Source organism: Coffea arabica, chromosome 6e, assembly GCF_036785885.1.
Source record: "Coffea arabica cultivar ET-39 chromosome 6e, Coffea Arabica ET-39 HiFi, whole genome shotgun sequence".
In the NCBI taxonomy this organism is placed as follows: Eukaryota; Viridiplantae; Streptophyta; class Magnoliopsida; order Gentianales; family Rubiaceae; genus Coffea; species Coffea arabica.
The window spans coordinates 11,642,475-11,664,207 of NC_092321.1; the positions used below are offsets into that span (position 1 = coordinate 11,642,475).

A 21,733-nucleotide genomic window follows, 5' to 3' on the forward strand; every position below is an offset into this window, starting at 1 on the left:
CAGGAATCTTTCCATTCTTTTAACTAAAAGAAAAGCAGCTCTAATATGTACATTTTACTGTCCGGCTAGCTTTAATTTTATTACAAATAATCTTTTTATAAGTAGAGAAGGGGTGAGGTGTAAGAAGCAGGAGGGGAAAATGGAGAATTGAACCCAAGATCTTTAAATTCTGAATCATTAACTTTAGCCACCATCTAACTAACATCTATACATGGAAAAAATAAAAATAAACTATATGCCATGCAACAATCTCTATGTTGATTTGGAAAAATTAAAAACAAAAAAGAACTGAGGACACTTAATTAAGAACTATTATCAATATTTTGTTATTATTAATTTGCAAAATTCTTCTGTGTTACATATATAGATGAAAAACAAAATTTGGAAGTCCGGATTTCTATGAGATTTGCTTCTTAACAACAGGTGTCTTTGGAAACAAAGAATACATATTTATGTTATATTTAGTTTTCATCATTAAGTAACTAAATCAAATATTAAACACAAAATAGAATCAGTCGGGGACTGAGCATTGTTTACTAGTAGTTGAGGCTACATTATTTATTTATTTATTATACGGGATCTTGCATTAATAAATATAATTATACCCTCTTCATAAGAACTTAATTTTGGAATATATCTTCCACTAGTTTTCAGCTTCATTGCACACAATGTTTTGGTCGGCCGGGGTTGGAAGTATACACGAGACTGCTCACTATAAATGTGTGGAAAACCAAATGAGTTTCATCACCAAATTACCAATTCAAGCAACAGAATTACGTGCTTGGAAGAGGAGACAAATGGCAGCATTGCACAATAATATGGTGCTTGTAGGCATTTTGGTGACCCTCTTTTTTACTGCACATGCGGATGATGGCACCGCTACTTTCTACGCACAATATGACCGTAAGTTCCGTCTTTCACATAATAATAGTTAGATCAAATTTCCTTTATTTCACAAGCAGAAGCGTAGCTAGGAATATTAGATCAACATTAGACACATCTTCCACTAATATTTTTCCAATTTCAGAGTTCCACTTGTGTGATGCATTTGTGCTACAAACACTGAGTTCTTGATAGGATTTTGTTTAATTTGCAGCCTCAGCATGTTTTGGAACCAATACCCCTACAGGGCTGATTGCCGCAGCCAGCGCTGATATATGGCAGGATGGTGCTGCCTGTAGGACAAGATACAGAATAACTTGCACTGATGGTACGAACCTCGGCACCCCACGCCCTTGCACTGGTCAGAGTGTTGAAGTTGAGATAGTTGATTTCTGTCGTAACTGTCGAGGCACCTTTGATCTCAGCCAAGATGCCTTTGCCGTAATCGCAGACACTAATGCTGGCAAAATCTTGATTGAATACGACCAGTATGTGCATTACTATTTTCTCACGAAATTCCTAACACTACGTTATTATTGGCCTGCAATTATTTACGGGCTTCAATCTTTCGTCTTGCTAATCTCAGGGTCTGAAGTCCACTGGAACTTCTTTAAAGGATACAAAGGCGCCAGGGATGATCATGTTCCAAGTAGCTGCGGTTCCTCATCTTGGGGGAATGGATGATTAATTCTTCTGTCTTTTTTTTTTTTTCCTTCTTTAAAGTCTGGAGATGATATGTTGCTCCTAGTATTAGCATTTATTCAATTAATCACCACTTGTATGTTCCAAGCAAATTTCCACGTTCCCGAATAAGCAAGTCCCTCATACCTGCCCATAGCTCATGTTATGGGAAAATATGATCAGATTTATTCAGTGAACTCATCATTCATGGTTGTTGTGCCAATGATATAGGAATATATAATTGGACTTTTGTCGAGTGACTGACCCCGTCATTAATGGGTTTTGTGCTTCGTGCGGTGTTCGCTGCCGCTCTGTTGTCTGTACTATTCTCACTACATGGGGGAAAAAATGTTGTTACTATTATTTTTTTCTTAAGTAATAGATTTAAAATAAAATATACAAATAATATTCAACTCGTAAATATAAAACAGGTTACATCAAAATATTACAACGATGGAACGCAAGAGGAAAGACATCCAATTATTTGCATCCGACAAGCTCGGTAACTTCCTCGGAGCTGTTGTGTTGATAATGGAAAATGACGATCGACTGTTATGCTTTTAAATTTCGGTGTTTTTAGTTCAAAACCAGATGCTCAGAATAATGGAGTCCTTAATTTGTTCGTGCAGTGCAGGCTATCTTATTTTAAGTATTTGAGGTACATCCAAGCTCTTTTCTACCAACGAATTCCAAAAACTTTTGTCAGAAAATTTCTCTGACAGTCACTAAAATTTATTGTTTCCGCAGGCTACATGACATTGTTATATGTGTTATTTCTTGTCGACATTTATTTATAAGCATTATTTATCGTACTAGCTTACAATTTTTAATCGAATTAAAACAATAGAGTACTGCAGATCCAGGTACATGGGCGAAGGGGGAGGAATGGATCGAAAAGTACGAAAGGAGTGAACATAAATAAATGAGAGATTGTGAGAGTGTATATGTGTGTGTTGCTCTGAAATTATTCAACGCTCTGTAAGTAGTTGAATCGACATTTATTCTTTGCTGTTAATTTATTGCCATCATGAATCCTTTTTCTCAAAATTTCTTTTCTGTTTTGTTTTGATAAATGATGAGATCAAGGTATGGCAATTGAAGTTTTTCTTCAGGTCAGATCGTTACTTATTAATACGCATGTAACTATCATCATTACTAGGCTCATTTACATATATATTCATAGCACAATATTTTTAAACATGTCCTAAATGTAGATTTTAGGCGTTTGAACTCCAAACATAAAAGGCTTACCATAAGAATAAATATTAAAATAAAGAACAAATTATCAGGATAGCCACTGAACTTTTGAAATCGTTGAACTTTAATCACTAAATTATTAAAACTGTGATCTAAAATTTATATTTCAAACCATTCCGTCAGATTAATCGTTAACTATGCCTCATTTCTTTATCTCGTGAATCGTGTGAGCACTCAGATCTATCATGTTTAATGATTAAATCTAATGAAATGACTTGAAATCTAAACTTTAAGTAGTTCAGTGAACAGAACCAGACTTTTAACAATTCAATGATCAAAACTCGATAATTGTAAAAGTTTGATGGCCATCCAACTAATTTGCTCTAAAATAAATTGGTGACAACATGATAAGCCCAAAACAACATTCCGTGCTAAACCTGCTTTCATGTGATTGTTCAACCAACGATTGCAAAAAGCCACGTGTCTTAAGTACAAACCAGCAATGGGGAAACAAAAGCCACGTCTGTCTAACGTAAAAGCGACGGTGAAGTCAAATCCATATGGGCAGCAAAATCATCTACAAGTAGGCCTGTCAACGGTCCGGATTTAGATCCGATTCGTGAAATTATTGCGGGTATGGGTAGGGATTTAATTTCGTTACCTGGACCCGGATTTGGATCTGTTTTGTCAAACAAAAAAATGGATCGGATACGGAATATAGTATTCCGACCCGTATTAGACTCGGATCCGGATATAAATGGATTAATAATTTAAAATATATATTTATCAATATAATTTGATTAGGGTGATGTATTTGAGTAAAGTCAATTTGATTTATTTTCTTATTTTATTTTTTTTGTATTAGTTGGAAATTAGTGTACAAATATATTTTTTTCTCATTTTTATTAGAAATTATAAATTTTCATAATTTTTTTCGGGTAGACCCGGACCCGGATCCGAGACCCGTCGGATCCGAATCCGGAACATAGAGTAGAAGACCCGTCGGATAAACGGGTCGAATCCGGATCCGATTTGGTATGCCGGGTCCGGGTCCAGAATAATGAATTCCGGCCCGGACCCCGCCCGTTGACAGGCCTATCTACAAGGTCTCATAAAACTTGTTAAATAAATGCCAAAATCAACTCCTGAGTCCGGATCGAAGCCGAGTGCAACAAGAAATCCAGTCTATAACTAAATACTCTAGTTCTATTCTATCCAATTTTGATTACAAGTTGGACAAGGAGTAATCCACGAGCAAATCATCCAATAAGATAAATACGCAATGCACACGGAATAGAATAGAAGTGAGTTCAAAGATCCAATGATTCTGCGAATTTATTTGTATCCTATTGCATACATCAGTGTGATCAATATAATCGGTCATCACATTTACATCTTCTGATTCTATTTCTGGCTTGGATATCAACTTTGGTGAAGCCACGTCACATAAACGGAGTCGTCATACAGGTAAGACCAAAGTGACGATAACTAATCACATATAAATCACAACCGAAACAAGTCGCAACCAAATTCAACGTACTCTCAATTCTGAATAGCGGATTTATACATATCTTCATGTATGTTAATGAATTCTTGATTTCTAGTAAATTTATCTCAAACTCCGTAGACTATGACATAATTGCTTTACATAATTGTTTTACAAATTACCACATGTTTTCCACCTAAATTTTGATACCACATGTCTACCACATGTTACATAAAAGCAGGATCTTCATTATGCACAATCTTGAATTATGCAGCCTAGCTTTCCCTCACCTAACTCTTTTTATATTACATAAAACCTTCCTTCGCCTAACTCTCTTTATGTTACATAAAAACAAGATCTTCACTATCCACAATCAATCTGAAATATGAAGTCTAGCCTTCCTTCCTTCAGTATCCACAACCCTTGAATATGCAGTCCAGCCTTCCTTCCCTCACCTCACTCTCGTTAAAGATAGACCCTCGTCGCGTAAATCATACTTAATCTATTACATTAATTAAATGATAAGATATAACTCAATAATCATTATAATCATCAGATAAAACACAATGAATATATTTAATTAACAAAATGTTATTTTGATAATATTATATGTGATCATATAAGTCATATAAATATTATATGTGATAATATTATAAGTCATATAAATATTTTGATAATATTATATGTGATCATATAAGTCATAGAAATATTCTAACAGACAGCCTTCTAGGAAAAAAAAAACTGCATGTATACATAGTCCTCCTTTTTTTTTATATAAGAACTTAAATATTTGCCTTCATTTTATTAGAAAGCGAAAAACAAGTCAAGTTACTTCATTCGTATAAAGTATATATGATCTCAAAAAAAAGTAAGTAGTTTTTATTTAATATGTTCTTCAAAAATTAATCATAAATTTTGCTACTTGAAATTGCATTTTATCTATGGTGAATTTTAAATTTTTGATAATTCAACTCTTTCAAATAGACAAAAACAAGACATAGACTAATGCCAGATCTTATAACAAGACAAAACTCTTTTAATGTATATCTCGTGGTCAAAGAAAATCCTTATTAATATTTACATTGTAATTTGATTAAAATATGTATTAATGACAAAAGTTATATCATCAAACATATACACGGATACCAAAGAACACATCTAAAAAATGGATAGTAGGATAGTATAGATCTAAAGAACAGATATAAGCTACATTGTAAAGCTCCAAAAAAAATATTTTAACAAAAAAAATTTTTTTAAATGAGATAAAATAACTTCAACCTCAGAACATCTGTACATGTTTTTAATTGCCAGATCTCTATCCAAATATTATATTAAGATCCATAGAATAGTCCAAATATTATAGTGGGATCTATAGAATAAACCCAAGAAATTTCAGATCTGATAATCAAAATAAAAAATTTGAAAAAAGAAATTCAAATCTTATAAAAGAAAAATAAAAAAAATACCTAAAAGTCTCATTAAGAATCCTTACTCTCACTAGAAAGTTTAGCAAAGAAGAAAACTCTTGCTAGGTAATCCTGAAAGAAAAAAATCTCTCACTAGAAATTCCTAATAAGAGAAAGCTACTCCCATGGGGAAAGACCAAAGAAATCTAATCTCTCTTCCATGAGAGAGTTGGAGAAAATTTTAGCTAGAGAGTTTTTTTTGGCGTGAGAGGGAAGAGAGAATTAATTTTTATTATTAAATCAATTTACAAAGAATCTTCTAATATAATCATCATGAATTCGAGCAAAATATTTCCCTCAATAATATAAGCTTTTTAATAATGACGTGGAAAACTTCCCTCGATATGTATAACATTTTTGAAGTATGACGTACGTGGAAGGAAGTCTATCCATTCAAGCCCATTTTCAGTTTATAGTATTAGGAAATCAACAATTTGCTCTCTTCATCCAAAAGTTTGGAACCATCCGCATTATTATTTTTGACATTTTGTATGATTGTAGCACATCTCCCCATCTCCACCCGTCGGCCAACTTAACTTTGGGCATAACTGGGGAAAATGAGTATTGGCTAGCTAGAGCAATATCGCATGTTACTTGTCCATTGTACCAACTGGGGCAAGCACCATCTGAAAAACGGTAACCTTAGCTGCCTAGGACTAAAGTGTCTTTGGCATGGACACGAATTATTAATAAGAATATCCTCGACTCATAAACCTGTGCATCGATAGTTATATAGTGATTCTTTAAGTCCTTCTTTATTCCTCAAGAAATCCCTTATGATATTAATTTTTCAATCTTTCCGCTATACGAGGAAGTTGTTAAGATGCTTGATTCTTTCAACACCAAAGCTAATTAATTTTCTTCCCCACCCAGAACTCTCTATTTCTTTCTAGTTTTTCTCTCCCTATGGTTGCTAAACTATGGGATTATTCCTCTTCATGCACAAAGCCAAGTGTCTCATTGTTTTTCTCAACATAAGCTTCCTTGTTCTTATTTTATGCATTAGTATCAATCTCAAATCTTCGAACTCAAATTTCCTAAACAACTTCGTCAGGGCAAAAAGCCCTTTAATCAAGAACTACGACATCTTGTTGAATGAAGACAGTGGTTGTAAAGGTCTTCATAAGTACAATAGCAGGTTCGAGCGGTGCTTATATGTAAAATCCCACCAGGGATGCCAACCACAAGGCTACATTTCCTATCTGGAACTGTTCCATTGCACGTTTAGCCCCCGTCTTGGCTATACTTTGCTTGCTATTTGGCTGGTATTGCTTTTCTACCTTCTTGGTGATACTGCTAGCAGTTACTTTTGTACCTCACTGGAGGGCTTATCAAGATGTTTGAGGCTTTCCCCGACAATTGCTGGTGTAACTCTTCTCTCTCTTGGAAATGGCGCACCGGACGTTTTTTCTAGCATAATTTCTTTCATGGGAGATGGAAATACTGAGGATATTGGCCTGAATAGCATTTTGGGCGGTGCATTTTTTGTATCCAGTGTGGTGGTTGGAATCATAAGCATTTCAATCAGCCATCAAGGCAGAAAAATTAGTTCTTCAAGCTTTACAAGGAATGTTTCTTTCTTGCTTTTCTGCCTCTGTTGCCTTCTGCTGATTATAATCATGGGCAAGATCAACTTGTGGGGTGCTCTTTCTTTCCTTGCTCTGTATTTTATATATGCTGGTTCCATTTTTGCATCAGAAATTCTTGCAAAGGGGGAAAAAGAAGCAGAATCTGCCGCGAAAACTGAAAGTTGGCGGTTGCCATTGACCAGGAGCTTTGTGAAAAACGGCCAAGAAGTATCAACAGAACTTCAGACGCCTTTGCTGGGATTTGCAGATGATGATTCTCCAATCTTGAATAACTATGACGAGGATAATTTGCAAATTCTTAAACACAAAGATACAGTAAGGTGCTGCTTCTGGAAAACTTTGTTCATACTAGAATTGCCTCTTGACTTGCCTAGGAAATTAACAATTCCAATAATTTCTGAGGAGAGATGGTCCAAGCCAATTGCACTTATGTCAACTGCATTAGCCCCTGTCCTATTGGCAGTAATATGGAACTTCCATTATCAAAAATCATGGCTTCCGGTTTATATAATTGCTGCATCACTAGGAATTGCCTCTGCCCTGCTGCTATTTTGTACCAGCGATGAGTCTAATCCACCAAGAAAGTATCAATTCCTCTGGCTAGCAGAAGCATTTTTATTGAGCATCATTTGGACTTATATTTTGGCACAAGAATTGATTTCACTACTAGTTTCACTGGGAATTATACTAGGAATAAGCCATTCTATCATGGGATTGACTGTTCTTGCATGGGGCAATTCCCTAGGGGACTTGGTGTCAAATGTAACAATGGCCAGAAGAGGCGGTCCAGCTGGAGCTCAGACGGCAATTTCAGGCTGCTATGCAGGGCCAATTTTTAACATTATCGTGGGATTGGGCCTGTCGCTTACGCTCTCATCCTGGAACGTGTTTCCATCTTCTCTTGTACTTACCAAGGATCCTTCAGTGTATGTGACATTTGGGTTCTTGATAGTGGGCTTAATATGGGTCCTGGTGGTCTTAACAAACAGGAATATGAGGCTTGACAGATTTTTGGGCATTGGACTCTTGGCAATATATTTCTGTTTTCTTTTCTTGAAAATGGCCAATGGTGTTGGCTTTGTAGAATTTCGTGTTACTTCAGGATCTGTCGAACAACGAGGAGACTGATTTGTAAGAAATTGTCCAAAGCTGTAAGGGGGCCCTCCCAATTACGTAATAGAAGTAAAGACTTAAAGCTGTGGGAAAGAATTGATGTTTTATACACTAATAATTAATACACTGTAAGGATTGAATGCATGATAATTAATTTGAATTTAAATTTTATATATGTGTCATGCATCTAATAGTGATAGTGTATATACTGTCAGTGTATATAAAATTTATTTTTTAAAAAATACTAATATTTATTTGGAGTATTGGAGAAAGACGCCAAAATTAGAGGTGCAATCGAGTTGAATCAAATTCAAATAATATATTACTCGAACTCAACTTGAATTAAAAGACCTGGACTCAAAGCTCGAGCTCATCAAACTCTTGAAAGTCAAGCTCGAATTCGAGCTCGAGTTTAAGCCAATCGAGCATAATTCGATCCCAATCGAACCTAATTAAGTTTAAAAAATATAAATTCATATTTTATATAATTTTTAATAAGGGACAAAATAGATAATTTATATAAATAGATAAAAATTAAAAAACCATATATGTGTATATGAAATTCAATTAAGTTTGACGAGCTTTTGAACTTTATATGTTAAATCCGAAGTCGATTCGTCAAATAATTCGAACTATTCGAACTCAAACTCAAATTTAATTAATATGAGTTTAAACTCGAGTTTTGATCGAACAAGCTCGGGAGTTACTTGATCAACCTTGACACGAGCGCACCCATGAAGACCACCTCTTAGACCCATCACTCTTTTAAGTTTCTTTGAATCCCTAGTTACTCCTATAACTCCTCACCCAATCCCAGTCAAGTCATGTGTCATTAAATGGCACAAATTAAATGCCTCACAATTTGACACTGTACCAGTAATGATAACATTATTTATGTGGAAGAAAACAAAATACAAGTGACCAGGAATGCTCTCGTTATTTAGTGTATTGTTTGACATCATAACAGTGCGCATGGGAGGACCGTGGATTAACTCGTTTGCACATCCTATGTGTGGCAACATTTTAGTAGGAGGCAGCGAAGCATATTTTAACCATCCCAATGAAGCGTAAAACTATTTTCAACGTCTTTTTGTATTATATTTGTTTTTGGGTGCGTTCAAGGCAGACTTTACACTTTGCAAGAAAGGAGGGGAAAAGGGAAATGCTTTAGAGTTGAATCAAGATTTTCACATTAATGACTGATATGTTTGAAGGTTAATGGGATTGCTCTTTTTTTATCCCAAAAAATAAAGAAGCTGAATTGTCATAATTTGATAATTGCAAAGCTAAACCAAAAGGTACAAATTGATTTCATAGTGACCTGTACTGCCTAATTGAACTTACAAGAGTGTGGAATATGATATATAGCCTACAATTAATTGAATTTAAATTTAGACATCTGTTATATGCGCGCCTAGTTATGCCCATCACTTGTATCCCTAATCCCGTTACAATATATTTTATATTTTTTTTCTTTTTCGAAAATTTTGGCTCCGTTTGGATTAGTTGTTTTTGGCGATACTTTTGAAAAATTTTACTGTAGCAGAGTTTTTATAATATATTTTAGAAAATATTTTAAAATATTTAACAGTATAAGAGTTTTTAGAATACAGACTTTTTCATATGTCAATATTACCCCAAGTTGTTCTTCTCCAAAAATACCATGATTTGTTATTTCACATAAGAAAATTTAAACTTAATTCTTTAAGAAAATATATACAGTAAAAGTATATATACCATATCGGATCCATTTCCAGAAATCTCAATGCCCATGAATCTATCTATAATCATAGGACACTATCATGAGGTGGCGTTAGGTTGCACATAAAAACAGACAACGGCCCGCAACGTTCCCGTGAGAGTAATAACATCAGCCATTAATATGTTCCAAGTCCATTTGATCTTTTATTGTCCAAACTCTATAGCCCCATCTGCACATCAAAATGCCACTCAATCAATGCAAACAATTTCTTGACATATGTATTTGACCAGTTGCTACATCATGCCTCTAGTGTAATGACGAAAATGAGACAAGTTTCTTTCATAATAAAGAAAAAAAAAGAGAGAAAAACATGGGAGAATTTACTAGGTGAATTTGAATTTGAATTTGAATTCTCTTTGGTTCATTGATTGCATCATCCAACTACTCATTAAGACTTTGAAGTTTATCTAGTGCCTTTGCTCTTTGGTGAGGTATATGAGAAGATAATTCAACATTTTTTTGGGGATAAATTGGTAGAAAATGAAGCTTTCTATCCTACATCAACGATATGTTTTGTACTTTTCAGTACATCTATATCAAAATAGTGATTGGATTGATTTACTCTCGTGAATAAATTGGTGGTTTCAAAAAATGTATCCGGATGGACCATATTCGGTTAGAAACGGAATTTGTGATTAGGAGATATTAAAAATCTCATCTTTTTGTGGGGGTATATGTATAATTTAACCCCAAACTTGTTCCACACCCGTTTAGAAGACCAAAGGATTGTGTTGAGTACTAAACATGTTACTTTTTTACTTAATAAGAAGACTTAATTCAACTTGAAGTCGAGCTAGAGCAGTACTGAATCGAGGTCGAGCTCTAAAACAAGGTACTTGACAAATTTGAATTCGAACTTGAATACCTAATATCAATGGAAACGAGCATGAAAAAGATGGTACTGAGTCCTACCAAAATTAAAGAAATAGAACTTAACCCTCCTGCCTCCCTCCACCCCTTTTTGATTTCAGAATGAACTTATGCCCCGACCCATTTCATATTGGATCCGTCGGGACTGGCGGAGCATGAACTCGCAGCTTCCGTCTTGATAGGGTGGTGTTTTGACCAATTGAACTACAATTTCAGACTCGACACTATTACGTTGGGTATAAAATTTTTCAGTAGGAATACATATGATATCTACCAAAAAAAAAAAAAAAAAGTGAATTTTTTATGAATGTAGTTTGACTAGTTGAATCCCATTTGACAGGCATTATACAGGCACATAAACATCTTTTTGGAGGATTATAAACATAGTTTGGTACACCCAAATTATTTAAACGTCTTTATATGCATATGAACCCATCTGTCCGTTAATACTTCCAGCCCACTCACAGACCTTAGCACGAGTTTAGCTGTATGGACATCATTAGATTAAAATTATATCCACAAGAACACATTGCTTGAAAGAAATAGTCCCTACACTCACATAAAATAATAACCGAGTTGATCTGGAATGGGAAAGCAATAATCGAGTTAGTTCTTCTAACTTGAATCTAACAATACCGACTAGAATATCTGATCTGGCTACTTTAAGCTCATTAATCTTGACAATTGACCAAGCTTTAAGTTCATACTTCATAGTCCCTATATCCTAGGTTAAACATGACCAGACTTGAAAGCGTAAGCATGGATGATAGTTACTAATCGATAAATTTTTCATTTCGGGATAAACCACTAAAAATGTAATTATCATTATTTAGTTGATGGAGGGAGGTGGTTTTCAGGTTTTCCGTAAATTTTTCTGCATATGCGATGAATATTTTATTTTAGAATATGTAATGAAAGTGTTGTTTTGATACTACTTTCATATTCTATTGTGGAATATGTGATGATATATTTATTTTGATATCTACTTTCTTATGCTATCGCGGAAAATGCAAGAAATATACCACGAGTCGGGGCATTCAAATTGTCTGATTTACATGCTTCTATTCTTTAGGGTGACAGTAGGAATTTAAGTAATGAAACGTAACGTTCTACAAAAATTCCTTTCATCTTTTAAAGAAAGAAAGAAATAAAGGACCTGGCATGCATACACCGAATTAAGGGCGAGAGGACAATGAAAATTACTATGGCGGTGGCGGTTTCAGCTTTTCAAGCTACTAATAAATGTGTAAATTTTCACTGCAAAAGATAATGATGAAAAAAATGTAACAATGGGCTGTAACAAGGAATCATCAGCAAACACAAAAAAGCCAGGAAATGAGAATTGGCAATTATTGCTAGAAATCAACACTAACATAAAAAAATGTGATAGCAATATCAAGTGGAAAATCTGGGCAATCGGCAAATAATTGTAAAAGTTATGACGCTAAAAGAGGGCCAAAAGTTCAGAATCGATCAATTCTGCGAAAGAATACTGATCAATCAACTGCTTCAAATATTTTCTGGTAAAATGCAAATGGCAGCCATGCACAATGGAAAAATTCTTTCACTTTTCCCTTTCTTTAGGCTTCTCGTTCTCTATTTTCTCGTTTTGTCATGCTCTCCCTTCAAAGAGAGACTAAATCTAGGAAACATTCCAAATGGAAAAACCAAAAAAATTGCACTTCCTAAAGATTGCCAGAAAATGGTGTATGAACCACCTTGTTTTGCCTCCCCATTAGCCATAGAAGAGTTCTTCTTGCAAAAGAAGGTGGATTTACAGACATAGAATCCAAACTATTGCAGCTCTGAGTTTCAATATCACCAACGACGTCACTCCCACCATTTTCCCACCTACCAATATCAATCTCTGAAATAGTCCTCCGACCACCATTCTTGTTAGGCTTCAAACCCTCTTCATTAATCACATTGCCCTGCCCTGGGAATCTGAATGAAAATGCCCTTCTTGATGATTGTTCTGGGGCTGAATTCCCCTTATCCTTTTTCCCCCTTAGCCAGATTTTCGAAAATGAAAAGCTCTCTCCTCTGCTACTCCCCACAGCCTTGTTAGGAATTCCATTATTGCACAAACTAGCAGAATTAGCATTACCAGTATCTTGCATTTCAGCATTCCTAAATGCTTCAAAACCAATGAATTCTCTTCTTGAATCACAACCACATTCAGACATTGCAGGCCTGTGACCTGGCGTCAACGGCAAAGCCGGTTTCTTGCTAGATTGTTTCTTTGCTGGAGTCATAATTGGAACTTGCAAGGATGAGTTCTCATCCATTACGTAAGCAAAAGATCCCATGGAAAAGCACCTTCTTGCATCAGCATTATTAGTGCTACTACCTTCTCCACCTCCGTCTACATTCCTAAACTTCCCAAGCTTCACGGGAACAACCTTTTCCCCTGAACCCACTAGAACCTGCTGATTATCATCCTCTCTAGCTTGAATTTCACAAGATTTCTGCAGAGTCCCTGAATTAGGCAGCCTGAATTCATCCTCACAACGGGAACTCAAGTGTGAACTCACTCTGGCAACTGAATTAGTAGTGCCTAAATCTGGTACAATCTCTCTGGAACTCTCACTTCCAGATTCAAGAACCAGGACTATAGGAGAACAATGGCGGTTGGATGAGAAATCGGGAATCAGACTAGCTCTACAAAGAGGGCAAGTGGAGTGAGACAACAACCAAGTGTCTATGCACTCCATGTGGAAAGCGTGGCTACATTTTGGTAGCAATCGGAGCTTATCTTCAGCTTCAAATTCAGATAAACAAACAGCACAATCAAAGGGACTTTTCACACCTATAATGGCTTTGTAGTTGAATATAGGGAGAGTATCAATAAAGGACTGATCAACACCAGCATCGTGAAGGTGAAAAAGTTGCTGCAACTGGCCTTGAAGGGCAGTTACATTGTCCATTTCATCAGGATCCCTCGTTGGAGGTCTCAGGAGATATCTAACTAGGAGATGAAGCAAGCCAGAAACAAAGAAGATAATGGCAAGAATTATTATGATCAGCAGTATGCTTGGGCTTACCTTGTTGTTCAAATTGAAACCACCGTTATGGACACTAGAAAGAGAAGATGGTGGTGGCGGTGGCGATGGTGATGGAGGTGGCTCAAGAACATAATATAGCTGCTCTGGTGGAGGACTGAACCTCTTTCCCTTCATATCCAGGAGAATTCTATTCATTTTCACAGAGAAATTTGGGTGAAAAAGCATCAAGATTGGAACTTTAAAACTTGAATCATGTGATACACTATAATTCCATCTGACAGAAAAGTGATTCCAAACTTAAGCTAAATGAAGAAACTCGGCTAAGTGTTCAAACCTTACAAGCAAAGACGTGTTTGAAGAAGTGTAGTGTGATATAAGAAGGCCTCCTGAAATAGACTTTCAGGAACTTCCCAGTAAATTTAACTGGAAAAGGATCTGTAAAGTCAAATTTAGAGATGGGGAGTAGTGAGAGAGAATTGGTTGAGGAAGTAGTCGTAGTAAATGTCATGCAGAGAAGGTAAGCTTTTAAATTGTGCAATAAATCACACAGCAGAGCAAGCATTAATACAATTGGATCCAATACGACTAGAAAAAAAAAACAGTCATTTTCTCGGTCATATACTAGTGAGTGGTAAAAAATTCAGTTAAAGATTAGAGAGAAAACAGGTGTCCCTTCTGCGATTTCATCAAATGCTAAGCCTATTTGGTTGACTTGAAAGTTGCAAGACTACATCAACTCCAATGCACATTTAAGTCACCTAATTGAGAAAATCAAGGACTCTCTGTAAATAAACAATTACACCAATGTTGTGAACTCAAACAGTCCTTCTCCATTTCGTGTTAGTAATAGTTTAATCTACTTTTCTTGTCATCTTCCATCCCGTTTCTGATCACATTCTGGCCTCAATGCTTCTATTCCAATTCTAAATCTTTTCTTTACGTGCAAGTCCGAGAATTAGAGCTTAATTAGGACAAACGTTGGAAGCTCAAAGTCAAAACCATGGCTAGCCTGCTAGGCAGAGTAAAAAGGGGAACCATAGCAATTAGGCATAGTGTACATGTAATTAAGAAGTAGTGCAAGGAAATAATTAACGAAATCACAAAGTCAATGCCTTTACTGGAGCCATTGTCTTGGAAGTGACACTAATCTTCACTTTTCTACTAGCCTTAGCTTTGTGCCCAACTTTTTGTGCTGCCTAAAGAGCAGTCAGCCATGGAACCAAAAACCCAAATAGAAGAAGAATCGTCCGCTTGATGTCTCCACAATGATCCGCCAATCTTTTGGCTTTAGTGAACCAGCATTCCACAATAATATAAATAAAGTTATACTACTAGCAACCATGAAATGCGAGATGATTTAAATTTGAAACGCATATAAAGGATATTAGGCAAATGTAAAAACAAGTAAGTAAAACATATCAATCACAAATACTGCAAAATCCTGATTTCAGTAAAATAAAGTGTAAAAAAGCAATACTATATTGCAGATTTTGATGATTTATTTTGTAATCCCTGATAAGATGCAGAGCTTTTGAAGGACAAGGCAAATGTAGTTTAGACAAAAGAAAACTGTTAGTAATTGATTAGACAATAATTCCTTGATCAGACTCGAAAGTTTGGTACTTCTAACTTTTTCTAGTTGTCATTAGTACTAAGTACATAGATAAAGTTGAACATTTATCGATAACACAAATTTCTAAAAAAAATCTTGCATTCTTGAAACAGTTTAGTCTGACTTGTGCCCTCAAAAAGGGCTTTTTGGCTTGAGAAGTTCAAATAGGTAATAAGCTCTACGAAGTTAATTTTCTTTTGTTTCTAAGTATGAACTAAAAAGTCTAGTCTCCATATACCAAGTCATAGGGGCTCACACCAGAGAGTGGCACGAAGCTCACCCTCCTAACTCCTTGATGGTACAGAAAACTGAATATTTGTCATCATCCCTTGGACGGGGAATGCGGAGTTGATTACCCCAATTCTGTCCATGTAGTATTTTGCACTTCAAGATTAGACCAATTCCATTGATGTTGAAAATTATTGGGGCCATTAATGAGCATGTACAGAAATTTGCGTCAATTACAACAACAGTATCCATGAATTCCTGTTCACGAAGGCAAGCAAGAACTACACAGCAATTGTTGCATCCCCCCACCCCAAAAAAAAAAAAAAATTTTCCATATGCTTCGTGAATTTAGAAACAACATAAATGGTATCCTTGACTGGACAGTATATGAAGGACACTGGACCAATATGGTCCCAAGAATTAGGTGGCCGATGGTACTTTAGTAGTCACGACCTTAATACTCAGAATGTCATGCGTGGAAGCTTAATTACAAGTCAAGGTACATAACTTTGTTTCTTGGCAACTGTTAATAATGAAATATAATCTCAATGCTTCTGCAGTTTGTACATCAACCAAACCAAATTATTGGGAGGAAGCTTATAAATTTTTGCTCAGCTTCTAACTACTTTCGTTACCATACTTTTTGATTTTCCTTAGTACCATAAAAAGGGACACAATAACTTTGACTTGGATTAGTAAACTTCTAGAAGAATTAATATACACAAACTCTGCCAAATTTTGGATAAAGCCTATCTTTTAATAAGCAAAATAAAGTTCAAGCATTTTTATCTTATTAAAGGCCATTTCTCCAAGTGGCACCATAAAACCGGACAATCCCATTTTGTGCTGCATTCGGGCTATAGATTCCTACTTAGCAATGGTCTTTTTTTCACTTTTTCTTTATTTAGGTTTTATTTCTTTACTTATTTTTGTCATTTCTTCCAATAGTGGTTGGTGAGTTTATTGAGAGTAGAAGAGGAATTAGGTTGCTTTCGGTATAGATATTAAGACCCAGTCTACATCTATCACTATTTCTATAAACAAACTAATGATGGGACAGGAAGACCCCAGAAAAATATTATGGAAACCAAATCAAGAAGATAAATATTCAGGGGAGCACAAGCCCTTTTCATATTCAAAATTTTCCTCTAACCTAAGTTTTGATAAACAACACCTTCAGATTTCTTGGCTTTTAGACGTGTCGAGATGAATTACTTGAATTGTCCTTATGTGACGTGAGCCACCTAAATTTCTTCCATTAATTGGATGACTACAAATCCTAAACAGCAAGGAAAAAGTCATTAAGAAAGACTTTGATACTACGGGGTTTTCTGCTAACAGACAAAAAATGCAATCGTGCATGGCACATTGCTCAAAATGAATTAGAAGTCTCCATGCCTGGTTTAATACTACAGCCTACGGATAAGCAATCCCAACAACAACTAGTGTATACTCATAGCTTCTTCTTCCAACAGTAGTTAATTTGAAATCTAACAGTAGTTAAATATTAGTAGTTGTTAGTAGTATATGAATTTTAATTAATTAGACCACACAATTAGATTGTCCATCTTGTAGGTGTTGATCTCTAGGTTGACTGACAGGGTGTCCAAGAATGTACTCTTTTTTTTTTTTTGAAAAAAAAAAAGTATACTTGAAGTTTATAGCCAATACCAATCTAAACTCGAATTAAACAACAGGTCTTTTCTTTTTCTTTTTTTTAAGGAAAAAAAAAAAGATTTCCATTCAGCTAAGACCACACGTACTCCAAATATTTTTCATTCAACAAATTTCTGCAATTTGGTGTCATCGTCATGATTGGGCTTTTTCACATTGCCATGGTAATATATTGGTATGAGGAATGAAGGGTGATGGTAAGAGATTGAAACAATAAGCTGCATCCTACTACACCAACGTCACCAAGGGCATAGGCATGCAACTGTGCAAGACACTGATAAACTCAGCCTAAAGCTTTTTTGTATTTTCATTTCATTTCTTAAAAAGAACTATGAATTAGTGAATCAATCAGACTATTGTTAGAAGAATATTCTAATTTCTACTATAACAAAACAAATAGTTGTAATAATCTGTACATATGAACCTCATCCAGACAGAACAAACAAAATTTCGCAGCGATAATCTGATTTGTACTAGAACAACTGAGGAGGAGATCTGCTGACGAGTTGACCATAGTACCATACCAGGACAGGGGGCCACCTCACTTCAAATCTAACCCTATGTATCTTTGGGCAATTCCTAATGTCGACAGAGGGACTTCCCACTTTTTTTCTTATACTTTTTTCGGTTGTTTTCTGGTCAGAATCACACCTCATTTCATGTAAGCAAATTTGTCACTGCGTAGGCCTCTCTATCTACAGTCACAAATGTATTGATTTTATCGGCACATTGACCTCCTGTGTGGTGCCCGTTATGGCTTTCTATCTAATCTGAATTGCCCCTCTTTCCACGAAACCTTTTCTTTTCTTTCTGGTAAATTTTCTGTTTCCAACCATGAGAAAATGATGGATGTCATTGTTTGAGTTGATAAGAGGACAATATAGATTTTGTCTTAATTGTGAGTCTTTTGTATTTTGGTTACTCGTTCATTTGTTGGCACTTAACACATGCTGGCTCAAGTTTTCTTTGTTTTTCATTTTGGCCCGGCCTTTGTCGTTTTTTTTTTTAAATTAAGTTCTTGAATTTAGCATGTTTGTACCTAAAATGTTTAAAATCAAAATTTTGTTTGACAATCCCTATTTTCTTCTACATCTTTTTCTTTTTCTATTTTTTTGGGGGGGGGGGTGGAATATTTATGAAGTCTCTTTAATATTGTCGAGAATATGGGATAAAGTCAACAAGTATAGACGAAAACAACAAAGAATCCGAAGAGCACATCAAAAACTTTGTTGTCTTGGCACAAAATAGCCCCTTGCTAGAATCACATATAATCAAGTGGAGCACTCAATTCTAGAGAAAGATTTTCCTATTTTAACTACTTATCAGACAAACCAAACCAAAGAGTGTAGACATATATACATATATATTATGTTGCAGCAACAATTGAAACCTACATTTCTTCAATTTAATGTGATCCGATTAAAGGAAGAGCACATTTACTACCCTGACAATTAAAAACCATCAATTTAGACAACAAATGCATATAATTAAGATTTACTTTTACATTTGTATGAACTGATGAAATGACGTGTGTATGAACAACTTTATATCTGCATTTATATGGCTAACAATCATAAATATCTTTTTTTTTTTTTTGGTTCAGAAATCTTGATCAAGTCAATATGTTTGTTCACTATATCCGTCTATAAACCTCTCATATACTATGAGATTATGACACTTGATCAGAGTCATGAATAGGCTCTGAGAAAAGATTAGCCACAACTAATCCAACTCACTTGTTCTTTAACAACCCTGTATCCCATGTGATTATATCGTCAAAAGGGTCTTGAGAAAAAGTTTGGATGGCCCATGAATTAATCCTACCAAAAAGCTAAAATAAAATTTTATTAGTAACAGATATGAAGTGGATGTACACCTTTTGCAAATTGAACCACAGAAAACTCCATGTGCATGTGGCATGCAAATTTATTGTTCAACGTCCCCACCTTACCACAACTAAGTTGGAAAATAAATATACTTGTTTGTCAACATTTGCAGATCTCGGTAAGTCCAATACAAACTACGACTCCCAAAATAATTTTTATGTTTTAACTTTACGAACATTTCCACATGGTTTGGATCTTAAGGGTACCAATCAATTAGTTTTGAGCAGATCCTGAGACTTTCAACAATCATGAAATGGTCTTCACCGGATCCCTATATTTTTGACAAGAATGAAGTATGCTAACTACCTCTGGATATTTAGTCTTCCGTGCCTAACCTTCTACAATAATTGAACCAAATGTCCAAGGTTTTGGAGGGGTTTGATTTTGTCAAGCTAACAACTCTGGAAAATGGAATCCATGGATGGTGTTGTGTGAGAGAATGACTTCACATTTGTATGATCATTGTTGAACAAGCCTTTTAGGTCCATTTGGGAGCAGATGAAAATAGTTGGAAATGATAACGAGGATAACTTTACTTACCATGGAGAAACCTCTTCTGAACTTCGTGATTAAAAAAAAACTTTGTTATTTTCGGAAATGATTATGAGTGTCACTTTACTCAAACACATAATTAAACAAGTTCTTCAATTGGTTAATTTGCCTAATCCAATATAACCCAATATAGGAAGAAAGACATAAAAAAATCTTGATTTTAGTAGTTCTTCACTAGGTGGAACACTTTTCCCTTTCTCCATTTTTAACATCAATAGGAATCAAACCTTGAATTAGTACCTAATAGAACGGGCTAATCCAGCTTCATACTAGAAGCACTACCGAAAAAGATCCTTTTTTTTTTTTTTGAGAATCAGTTTTCAGGCCTAGATTATAAATCTTGAAAGATTTTTTTTTTTTTTTTACGTACTTCTCAAATATAAACCGGAGTAGATATTTTGTTTAGGATTTAAACGCCATGCCCAGCCCATGCTGGCCAGCTGCATTTAGTGTTAAGTCCATAGTCAATGATGTAGCCAATTCTACTTTATTATTAATTTTTCATTTTCTGGTGAATTTTTCTTATTGATTTACACAGTATGATACGTCAAAGAGTCATAGTTGTAATGACCAAAAGGGAGAGGACATAGGGACATAATAATATAAAGTGAGGAAAATTTCAATAGACCAAACATCGCAAGAGTTGGACCTTTTGCCAATTTTAAATGAACAGAAGACCAATTCGCTAGGCGTTGTAAATACTACCGCATCCAAGCTAGTACATGGTTTCAGGATCATTTATCCTCCTTAATTTGTATCCTAACAACTATACTTAAGGACTCATTTGCACTCTGATTTTAATAGCTGATGAACCACCTATATAGCCGATATTGTAGAATGGGCAAATGAGTCCCAAATAGTTGTATTGGAATTTAGGTAACCAAACAAACTTGGAGGGTAAATTAGAATTGAATTCACCTCCAAATCTTTGGTAAAACTTACAGGAGATGATGTTAGAGATGTTAATTACATCGCCTCCTCTTCCGTCCGGTGATTCAATTCATCTACAAAGAAAATGAGAAATCACGAAGAGTCCTTGTCAAGAGGAAATTAATGAAGAAAGCTGCATATATACATCATTAGTTTCCATCATCTCGTAAGCATATTGATTCCATTTCAAGAAAATATGAAGATGGTTCAGCATAACGAGGTTTTTTTGGGTTATCAAAACACACATCTACTTGTCCTTGAAAAAAAAATGCTAACAAAAGTTGTTATCTTCTTAACCCTTGCGTTTGCCAACATAATCAAGCGATCATCATTTGTTTGTAACATTCGTTTATTCCATATGATTAAAGAAGCTTCTCCAATCTTCATTCTCTTAATCAAATGGAACTACTAGTAAGCAAGTTAACTCTGGTCTATACAAATGGAAGACAAATACTACTTACAATGACGAACACGATGATTACAAAATGATACACACCAAGGATTCCCATATTTTGATTTTTTTATTTTTTATTTTCATAACTAGAATTGATCAATTCGAGTAGCACAATGCTTTTCTATTTCAAGAAATTATGATATTTCATGTAGTCCAGCAATCTTGTAAGCATAATACACTTCCTCCCATTCTGCATAACTTAAAAAATAAAAATAAAAAATTCTGCACGCCATGGATTGGGACTGGGGTCAGACCAAAAAACTCTGCTTACATTCAACTTTTCCTTTCCGATTGAAGCAGAAGTAAATCCAGTACTTTTTAACATCTTAAACAGTCTGGGTTGGGT

The 21,733-nt window shown here is 35.1% G+C and overlaps 3 protein-coding genes across 3 annotated transcripts; 2 read left to right on the top strand and 1 right to left on the bottom strand.

Moving 5' to 3' along the window:
- Positions 1 to 760: 760 nt before the first annotated feature.
- On the top strand, positions 761 to 1,775 carry LOC140009214 (EG45-like domain containing protein). The gene is made up of 3 exons (XM_072054101.1): positions 761 to 903; positions 1,097 to 1,370; positions 1,469 to 1,775. Exons 1-3 carry the CDS (start codon positions 798 to 800, stop codon positions 1,473 to 1,475), a joined length of 387 nt encoding a protein of 128 aa, XP_071910202.1. The 5' UTR covers positions 761 to 797; the 3' UTR covers positions 1,476 to 1,775.
- Positions 1,776 to 6,175: 4,400 nt separating this feature from the next.
- Positions 6,176 to 8,510, top strand: LOC113695426 (cation/calcium exchanger 1). Its single transcript, XM_027214524.2, has one exon. The coding sequence runs from the start codon at positions 6,633 to 6,635 to the stop codon at positions 8,427 to 8,429; it is 1,797 nt and encodes a 598-aa protein (XP_027070325.1). The 5' UTR covers positions 6,176 to 6,632; the 3' UTR covers positions 8,430 to 8,510.
- Positions 8,511 to 12,395: 3,885 nt separating this feature from the next.
- Positions 12,396 to 14,571, bottom strand: LOC113695464 (RING-H2 finger protein ATL13-like). The gene is made up of 2 exons (XM_027214578.2): positions 14,386 to 14,571; positions 12,396 to 14,238 (listed from the first exon to the last, which is right to left on the bottom strand). The coding sequence occupies exon 2, from the start codon at positions 14,223 to 14,225 to the stop codon at positions 12,732 to 12,734; it is 1,494 nt and encodes a 497-aa protein (XP_027070379.2). The 5' UTR covers positions 14,226 to 14,238; positions 14,386 to 14,571; the 3' UTR covers positions 12,396 to 12,731.
- Between the last annotated feature and the right edge of the window lie 7,162 nt (positions 14,572 to 21,733).

What these genes read in the sequence shown, in the direction of transcription:
- LOC140009214 (XM_072054101.1), top strand. Translation starts at nt 798, where the DNA reads ATGGCAGCATTGCACAATAATATGGTGCTTGTAGGCATTTTGGTGACC. An exon ending in TTTCTACGCACAATATGACC is followed by an intron (nt 904 to 1,096) that starts GTAAGTTCCGTC and finishes TTTAATTTGCAG; the next exon opens with CCTCAGCATGTTTTGGAACC.
- LOC113695426 (XM_027214524.2), top strand. Translation starts at nt 6,633, where the DNA reads ATGGGATTATTCCTCTTCATGCACAAAGCCAAGTGTCTCATTGTTTTT.
- LOC113695464 (XM_027214578.2), bottom strand. Translation starts at nt 14,225, where the DNA reads ATGAAGGGAAAGAGGTTCAGTCCTCCACCAGAGCAGCTATATTATGTT.